The 10,660-nt window shown below is 36.7% G+C and overlaps 1 protein-coding gene across 1 annotated transcript in view; it reads left to right on the forward strand.

The window, feature by feature from the left end:
- LOC106867945 (uncharacterized) overlaps positions 1-9,749 on the forward strand; it is a 68,541-nt gene extending 58,792 nt beyond the window's left edge. The window contains exon 2 of the mRNA XM_089366421.1: positions 9,162-9,749. Coding sequence (XP_089222547.1) covers positions 9,162-9,749 — 588 coding nt within the window. The remainder of the gene's footprint in view (positions 1-9,161) is intronic.
- The last annotated feature ends 911 nt before the right edge of the window (positions 9,750-10,660 follow it).

Here is a 10,660-nt window from a genome sequence, read left to right on the forward strand (position 1 = left end):
ACTCTTCGGTGGCATATTTTGGATGCTTGTCTCGCTTGGATTTGTCTTTTGGGTAAGTTTTTGTGTGGTCAATTTGTTTTCATTATTTTGTTTTTGTTCTGGGTTGGTGTTGTTATACTTATGTGCTCAAGTAGTTCCTCATTGGGGCATATTTCTTCTGTGTGGAGTTCGTGTGCCACGTGTTCACGTTTAGGAAAGGGGCTATCCTGGACAGGGTACCAAATGTGAACTTTGTATTACTGAAAAATTAAACATTATGCAATCAACAGATAACATCTTAAATATTAGGGATGAAACCATCTTCCCCTGCATACACAAGCAATATTTTACACTCAAATATTTCAAAGTAGAGCCCCTATCTGCGACAGTAACTCCACCAGGATAGCCTCTTTCCTAATTGTGAACACACAAAGCACACGAACTCCACACAAAGAAGCAATATTCACCAGTGACGAACTACCTCAGCACGCAAGTATAACAACACCATTCCCAGAACAAAATCAAAATAATGCAAGCAAATTGACCACAAAACTTTGTCCAAAGGACAAATCCAAGGGAAACAAAAATCCAAACAATGCTACCCAAGAGTAACGTCCCTTGAGTCATTGGATCATAGAATCTGACAAATTGACCTTTCCTCATCATATAAGACTTATATTTGATGTCTTCGTGGACAACATTTCTGACTGTTCCTTCTGACACATTGAAATCTTTTGCAATTGACCTCATTGATTTTTGGGATTTTAATCAATGGTCTATTGAACTTGCTGGTTAAATTCGGGTATTCTGATAATTTCAGAGTGTTTAGAATGCTTTTTTTCTGCTTTGATACTGGTGAAACGTTTCCATCTTCAGTCTCTAGCTCCTTACAAACTCTGTAGAAGAAAGATCTGGCAACTTTTACAAATCGAGACATTTCTAAATCGCTATGCTCAGCCTTTATAACCACAATAACAGCATGCCACTTCATTTCTTGAGTTAGCTGTGGGTCTGCCATTATTATTTTCTGAAACCAAGATTATTCAGTCAGCAAAAAATGTAGCAATGATACCAAAAATGGCATGTCCTCAAATACCTTACGCATCCTGTATATATAGCACATATAGTATATATGAATGCATGTATGTATGTATGTATCTATGTATGTATGTATCTACGTATGTATGCATATGTCTATATGTATATATATATATATATATATATATATATATGTGTGTGTGTGTGTGTGTGTGTGTGTGTGTGTGTGTATATACATATATATATACATGTATATATATTTGTGCATATGTATATATAAATATATATATGTGTGTATATATATGTATATATATATATATGTGTATATATATATATATGTATATATATGTATGTATATATATATATATATATATATATATATATATATATATATATATATATATATATATATATATATATATATATATATATATATATATATATATATATATATTTATATATATATATATATATATATATATATATATATATATATATATATATATATATATGTATGAATTTATGTATATATGTATGTACGAATATATGTATGCTTGTATGTATGAAAAATAATGGGTATTAAAATATTAGTCACGGTGGTGCATTGAATATTCAACACTTGTAATATATGATTCTCCACACTTATTGATACCTCTTTTGTCTTGGTGGAACGTTGGACTTACACGTTCCTTTCTAGATTCCAGTCTTTCTCACTGTTTCTCATTTTATCTCACATTTTTCTCTCTTCATATATGTGTGTGTGTGATTTTGTTTGTGGATGTGAGCGCTTTTGTATACGCATACGCAGGTGCCTGCATATATAGATATATCCTGAGATTCTGTATAACTTTGACGAGTGATTCGGCTGTTATGTCGCTACTGGACATCTGTTACTGAGGAAGCCCTTGCACGGTGATCTGGCAGTCCCGGCGTGATCGAGTACTTATGGCGGCCGTAGCAGATGAACCTTGTCTGTCAACGGTATAATGCTGAGTGCTTTTATGCACCACGAGTCTTTATGAGAGATTCTCTCAAAGTAAACAAAGCAGTATTCTGCGTTCTAACACAACCTCTACCTTAAGTTGGAGACAAAGATTGCTTTTGGTATTAATACTGCATCTATCGCTATTAATCTATATATATAAAAATTAGAATGTCTGTCTGTCTGTCTGTCTGTCTGTCTGTGTGAATCCCTAAAACTCGAGAACTACGCAACCAATTTCATTCAAATTTTACACATGCCTTACTTAGGGTTCCAGTTGTGTTTTAGTCAAAAAAATTATTAACCTCTTGCAGAGTTCGAGCACACGGCAACATAATATCTCCTCCACTATTTAAGTATTACGTGTCAAAAGTGAAACAAAAACACTCATGTCAAATACTTTCACTTTAAAAATGAAACTATTCCACTAACTGAAACAATCACATTTCGATACTGTAGTGACAGATACTTTCACAGAGAGAGAAAGAGAGAAAGAGAGAGACAGAAAGAGAGAGAGAGAGAGAGAGATGTATATGTATACATATACATGTATATGTACACCATTTCGATACTGTAATGACAGATACTTTCAGAGAGAGAGAGAGAGAAAGAGAGAAAGAGAGAGAGAAAGAGAGAGAGAGAAAGAGAGAAAGAGAGAGAGAAAGAGAGAGAGATAGAAAGAGAGAGAGAGAAAGAGAGAGAGAGAGATGTATATGTATACATATAGATGTACACGTATATGTATATATATATAGATCTATACATACATGTATATGTATACATATGTGTAGATGTATATATATATATAGATGTACATGTAATATGTACACATATATACATATATACATGCATACAGATATCTATACATATATACACCCATCACACACACATACACATGCACACAAACACACACATTAGTCATTTGTTTTCTTATCCAAAACTACGTCAAAAGTACTGAATGGATCTTTATGAAATTTGGAAATTATATTCTTCTTTGCATAACGGCCATAACTCCCATGAAAATTCATATATTTTTGATGTTGATGAAATTTTAACCCAAACATAACAGATGAGCATTATTTAGAAAATGATGTCACAAGTTATCGAGGCTACCATTCTTTCTGAATGTGCAAAAGGGGATGACGTCTTTATTCCAAGAATTCCTCTTACTCCATCAGGAGCAGACATTCCTTTTACATTCAGAAGACTACAATTCCCCCTTCGTGTGACTTTTGCCATGTCCATAAACAAATATCAGGGTCAAACACTGTCTGTAGCTGGTCTTCTCTTGGAAGAGCCCTGCTTCTCACATGGACAACTGTATGTTGGCTGCTCAAGAGTGGGCAGCAACACAAAACCTATTTGTATATGCTCCACAAGGGAAAACAAGGAACATAGTTTACAATGAGGTGTTATAATCACAACAGCAAGAAAGTATGTACATGATCACCTTCTTTTACGAAACTTCATTGACGTTCATATATTTATATTGATATACATATATATACGTGTGTTTGGGTGCGTGTGTGTATATACATCTCTATATATAAAGATGATGCGTAGTCTAGACGGCGTTTTTAGATTTCATTATTCTCTTTAACCCGGGCAACGCCGGGTATTTCTGCTAGTATGTTATAGATATATTTACGTATATGTATACATATACACATATACACATGCATACATATACCTTCACGGCTATAGATTTCTTTGCGTTGATGATGTAACATATCCCTGCTCCTGTTGATCTACATCACAATATTTACTTATTGAGTTACTTGATGCGACAATTAGAATCATATCTCCAAGAAGATTATGACCTCATGTAGCTAAAAACAGCACTACACATCCTTACATGCAATATCATTTTATATGTAGTGAACAACATGGCCGTATGTTGTTATGACGTCAGTTACTAGTGTACAGCTGTATGTCTAGATTTCCGAATGTTGATCCTGGCGTGTACACATTACATGGCGAAATGAATCTAGTCAGTGTCTAACAGTTGTTTAGCTGTACGGTCTTGTTTAACATACTTTGTCAGAGCCTTTCCCTAAACTAAACTGAAGTCTGTGTTTCAAATGATCCACTTTGCACAATGATCCTCCGCCTAGCGTAATGATCCACTTAGCGCAATGATCCGCTCAGCGCAATGATCCGCTTTACGCGACGCTGACGTCGTGGAAACAAATTGGGTTAAGTGGTTATTATTGTCGTTGTTGTTGTTGTTCTTCTTGTTTTGCAACCGGGATGCTTTGCGTTCAGTCCTGCAGCGTGGAACCTTGGGCAAATGTCTTCTACTATAGCCTCGGGTTACCCAATGTCTTGTGAGTGGATTTCGTAGGCAGAAACCCCTTAATAATCGGTGTTGTTTTACTTTTTTTTTTTTTTGTTTTGCGTCTCCGTAACGTACTGATTCGTGAGAAGAGACCGATTTAATCACCACCAGAAATAAAAAATAAGTATCGCAGTCGATTTGTTCGACTTAACTCTTCAAGGCGGTGCCCCAGCATGGCCGTAGTCCAATGAATGAAATACGTAAAAAGATTAAGAAAATAAACGATAAAACCAATTACATCTCGGGTTAATATGGCCTTTGTTGTAATTATGTTCATTGTTGTTGTTGTTGTTGTCGCCCACGTCTTTGTCGCCTTCATCGTCATTCTTGGTATTGTTATTGTTTTTTTTTTTAGCCCTAACATATCTTGTGCATTAGACAGAAATGTGTGATTTGAGGGAAATTAAGCTGTTTCTTCTGAGAGGTCAAGTTAACAACGCAAAGGCCTATTCATAGAGTAATGATATCACAAAGAATAACAATGAAGTGCTCTTCTGTTGACATGTACTAATCTTAGGGCTGGAAGACTTCAGATAAAAATTATGAATCAGTTATAAGGAACTCGATATTACTATAAAAAAATGTTTTATGAATGAAAAGACGTATCTTTGTTGGTGTTTAACAAAGACAAAAACAGAAGCTAGTCTAATGACACTAGTGATGGCCGGTATTAGAGGTGGAGGAGAAGGGGTGACAGAAACGAGACAAGAGACGATCTCTATAGGGAGTAGAAGAAGATATAGGACAGATACAAGTGAATATTTCGTATGGGGGAGTAGGGGAGGAGAAGAGTAATAAGAAGTGCATAGAAATTAGTTAATGAAATGAAGTGAATTAGTGTTGGATAAGGAGGGAGAGGTGCGATTCTGCCGTTTCAGGTGTTTAGCCTCGACTCGGTCACCTTTCATGAGTTGATTCCTGGCTGACGGACAAGGACACTTGATAAACAGAGAGTGACAGAGAGGAGAGGCGACGTGGCGTGGCGTGGACAGAGGCAGGATCAGATGAATGGGGGTGGGGAATAGAATTGTGAAGATTGAAGTAAAGGGCAGGTGGAGAATGTGAAAGAGGAGGACTAGTGGAAATAAAATAATAGTGAGTGATAAGAAAAGAACAGAGACCGAGATGTATATATATAGATATATATATATATATATATATATATATATATATATATATATATATATATATGTGTGTGTGTGTGTGTGTGTGTGTGTGTGTGTGTGTGTGTGTGTGTGTGTGTGTGTGTGTGTGTGTATGTATATAATGAGCTATCATAAACACAAATATATATATATGTATTTATACACACATATATATAATGTGTGTATGTGTATATGTGTGTGTGTGTGTGAGAGAGAGAGAGAGAGAGAGAGAGAGAGAGAGTATATCTGTGTAATTAAGTAACTGATAAACTAATGAAGCGGAATAAACGAACCAACAAAACAACGAAAGAGAAAACGAAATGAAAAAAAAGGAAAAACCGGCTGTGGAAATGATACGAAAACGAGGAGTCAAGGTTAGGTGAAAGAACAGAAAATTGGGGGTTGAAAATTAATAATTGTAATTCTTTATTGTATTGGCCACAAGGGCCGAAGACATTGGTGACTACGTCAAAAGATGAAGTAATAATAATAATAATAATAATGATAATAATAATAATAATAATAATAATAATAATAATAATAATAATAATAATAATGATAATAATAATATAATACTACTAATAATAATCCTTTCTACTAAAGACACACAACCTTAAATTTTGGGAGGAGGGGACTAGTCGATTACATCGACTCCAGTGTTTCACTGGTACTTAATTTATCGACCCCAAAAAGATTGAAGGCAATTTGAACACAGAACATGCAGACGAAAGAATTATTACTTAGCGTTTGGCACGGCGTGCTAACGATTCGGCTTGCTCACCACCTTGATGATGATGATGATTTCAAATTTTGGCACACGGCCAGAAAGTTCATGGGTGAGGTTAAGTTGATTACGTCTGCCCCCCCGTGTTCAACTGGTACTTCCTTTATCGACCTCGAAGGAATGAAAGTCGACTTCGCAGGATTTTCATTCAGACTGTAAAAGCGAACGAAATGCCGCTTTGGCTGGGGAAATACGAAGATTACTCTTTACTGGTTTCAGTCATTTGACTGTGGCCATGCTGGAGCACCGCCTTTAGTCGAGCAAATCGACCCCAGCACTTATTCTTTGTGAACCTAGTACTTATTCTATCGGTCTCTTTTGCCGAACCGCTAAGTTACAGGGACGTAAACACACCAGAATCAGTTGTCAAGTGATGTTGGGGGGACAAACACACACACACACACACACACACACACACACATATATATATATATATATATATATATATATATATATATATATATATATATACATATATACGACGGGCTTCTTTCAGTTTCTGTCTACGAAATCCACTCACAAGGCTTTGGTTGGCCCGAGGCTATAGTAGAAGACACTTGCCCAAGGTGCTACGCAGTGGGACTGAACCCGGAACCATGTGGTTGGTAAGCAAGCTATTTACCACATAGCCACTCCTACGCCTGTGGAGGATTTTTGCAGAAATAATCCCAGACTTGGCATCTTCCCAGTTTCCTTACTGGGATTGGTGTAACTACAAGAGTTGCATGAATTCTGAAATCTGCTCTATTGGGAACAGCATGGATTGTAAGAATGGTCGTCGATGTGAAATAATAAGACAAGCAAATGCCTTTCTTTACTATTGACGTGCGGAGAAAATGAGAAAACACCCAGAGCCAGGCTTCATAATGTTTTTATTTATTTTAATTTTCCGATTTACATTAAGATGCACATAAACAGATATTATTTAATTTATAATGATCTATCCTAAACGCAAATATGGTGATTAGGCTACCCACCATGATGCTTGTCTAATTTATGATTGTTTTATACGCAGCTCCTCAATGCTCATTTATAGAGGAACAGTGTACGTCATCTCTGATGTGTGATCAACAAACTCTGAAACGGTCCCTCAGGAGACTCTCGCTACCTTTCCGTACATCAGTGATATAAATACAATGTGTATACATTCTTAATTAATTCACAATGAGGCTTTGTAATATTTATATATAATATATACACTAATGTGTGTGTTGTTTGTGTGTGTGTGTATGTGCGTGTGTGCGCGCGTGTGTGTGTCTGTGTGTCTGTGTGTCTATCTGTCTGTCTGTGTATGTGTATGTGTATTTTTATTTGTGTATGCACTCCGAAATAAAATAAAAACACATTGTTTATAAAGAAATATGCACTCTTAATACAACATGAATACTTCAATAACTTAATTTGCCTTTACTATCATTACATTCAAGAATGAATAAATTAACTGTTTAAATAAAATGTATTACATAATTTCCAATGCTGTATCGATAAATGAAATAACATATACAACTCACTTATTATCATATAATAAACAAACAGAAGTTCATATATGAAATTGATCTTTTTTCTACTTCGGTTATTATATGAGATCGGGGCTTTCAAAAAATCAATCAGCTGAACTGTTTGCAGAGCAGCTTTTGAAATTCGGTGAAGGGTGAGTTCCAATTGATGAAAAACAGTTTCTTATTCTCAATCCAATATGTTATTCAAATGATTCCGTCGATGATTTGGTGGATGAAATCTTTCCTAAACTTCTTCATAATTACAACAATACTGATGGGATCTGTCAGCGAGCTATCCTGGCTCCAAAATGTGTTGCTGTAAATAGCATTAATAACATGCTTTTGAATGAACTTACGGGAGAAGTATTCACTCATAACTCAATTGACAGTGTTGTTGATGATCAGGATAGTGTTAACTACTCCATCGAATTCTTGAACTCACTAGAACCACCAGGTACAGCTCCTCATTGTCTTCAGCTGAAAAAAGGGACTCCTATTATGCTATTGGAGGCGCAATGGCCCAGTGGTTAGGATAGCAGGCTCGCGGTCGGAGGATCGCGGTTTCAATTCCCAGTCGTGTGTGTTTATTGAGCGAAAACACTTAAAGCTCCACGAGGATCCGGCAGGGGATGGTGGCGACCCCTGTTGTACTGTTTCGCCCCAACTTTCTCTCACTCTTTCTTCCTGTTTCTTGAGTAATGCTACGATGGACTGGCGTCCCGTCCAGCTGGGGGGAACACATACGCCATAGAAATCGGGAAACTGGGCCCATGAGCTTGGCTAGGCTTTAAAAGGTCGCATAAATAAAATAAGATTATGCTCTTACATAATTTTTCTCAAGTAAATTATGCAATGGTACAAGATTAATTATGCACAAACTTATGATGAACTGCATTGAGGCGAACATTCTCACTGGTTGTGGTAAAGATGAGACCATTTTCATACCAGTTAAACCATTTCATGTATGAAATGGATCTTTTTCTATTTCAATTATTACATATTTCTCTCTTATAAAATAAACACATACAGGAGGAGTAAATTATATATATAATAATACCTTGAATGTGATTCCTGAGAAACAGTAAAATTACTCGATCAACTACTAGTATTACTGCTAGCGGATATAAATGCACCTGGTTGTGCGTGTGTCTGTGTGCGCGCACGCACGTGCGTTTATACTGGAATGCATCGATAAATTTCAGAATACATATAAATATATGAAGAGATGTGGAAAATCCTCGTTCTACGTTTCAATCGCTATCTGAATGAGGGCAATGTACCCTCGAAGTGGAAAGACTTAAATACCATCCTGCTTCATGAGAAGGACGATAAAGAATATTTAAAAAGCTATCACCTCATATGATTCTTGCTTCTCTTGTGTAAATTGTTTACAAAGGTCATAATCACTAGACTAATCAAAACACCTCGACGAACAACAGCCGAGAGAACAAGCAGGTTTCCAGAAGAACTATATAGTACAATAGATCTCAGATTCACTCTAACACAACTCATTGAAGGAGCGAACGAATACAAGCTTCTATTGCGTCTTGCTTTTGTTGATTACGGAAAGGTCTTCGATAGCGTCGAGATGAACGCAAAATTGAAATCTCTGGAAATGCAAAGTATCGAGGCGAAATATGTTAAACTGCTCAGAGATGAGAACTCTGGATGCACAACAGATTCAACTCACCTATCACCAGCAGCAAGGGCACCAATGGAGAAGGGTGTAAAGCAAGGTGATACCATCTCTTCAAAGATCTTTACCGCATGTCTAGAAATGGTCATCACGAACATCAGCTGGACTGGAGGCGTGGACATCAATGGCGAGCAACTAAAACACCTCCGATTGGTAGATGACACTGTGCTTATCACTGAAACCACAGACCAGCTGCAGCCCACGCTGACAGAGTTAAGCATCTACAGCTTAGTAGTGAGTCTTAAAATGAACCAAACGGAAACAAATATTTGTGGTCAGAAGACGTAGCACACAGCCGAATGGAGGTGGGGAACGATGAAATTGAGGAGGTAAGGAGTACGTCTACTTAGGGTATACAGTGAATAAGAATCGAGGTACGGATGATGAAACCTCAAAGAGAATAAGGGCAGGATGGAAGGCATTTCAATTAATAAATGATGTGCTCTAAACAAAGATAGATAAGAGTCTTCTACTATAACCTCGGGCCGACCAAAGCCTTGTGAGTGGATTTGGTAGACAGAAACTGAAAAAGCTTGTCATATATGTGTGTGTGTGTGTATGTTTGTACATATGTATGTTTATGATTTATACTGCTTTGTCGGTATTTAGTCTAATGTCATTTTATTTTTATCAGTTTTTGTTACCTTATCCACATTGTCTTATATACATCGTCTCGTGTATTTGAAGATTATATCACTGGTCGGACCAATTGGTCGGACCAAAGATTATATTACTTACCCGGACTAATGCAACCCTTCCATGCCAGACATTCTGATCGAGCAATGGGACATGAATGTCTAGTTTGAGTTTTAGCCACATTGGTCTTTTGCAGGTTGATATGCCTCCTCTGCCCACGCCACTACAAAATAGAGAGAAATATTTTGCTAAATGCACGGGCCGTTGACAGTTTGTTGTCTGTTCATTCGCTCAGCATCGAGTAAAATTCGCCATTGACTCTGATCTATTTGTCGAAATATTTCATATCGACCATTCTGCATGTGATAGCTTCAACGAACCCTGACTCAAGGTGTTATACGTTATATCACTCGAAGCTGGAGCCCTAACAGGCATTATTATGGGGACAATAATGTCAAAAAGGCATTTCTGAACTCCTCAGAATCCTCACATACTAAATCAAATACTGGCATATATACACAAAAGTACACGCACAAAAACACATCCCTAATTATTAGAGCTTC

This window comes from Octopus bimaculoides, chromosome 19 (assembly GCF_046866305.1).
Source record: "Octopus bimaculoides isolate indiv1 chromosome 19, ASM4686630v1, whole genome shotgun sequence".
Lineage (NCBI taxonomy): Eukaryota > Metazoa > Mollusca > Cephalopoda > Octopoda > Octopodidae > Octopus > Octopus bimaculoides.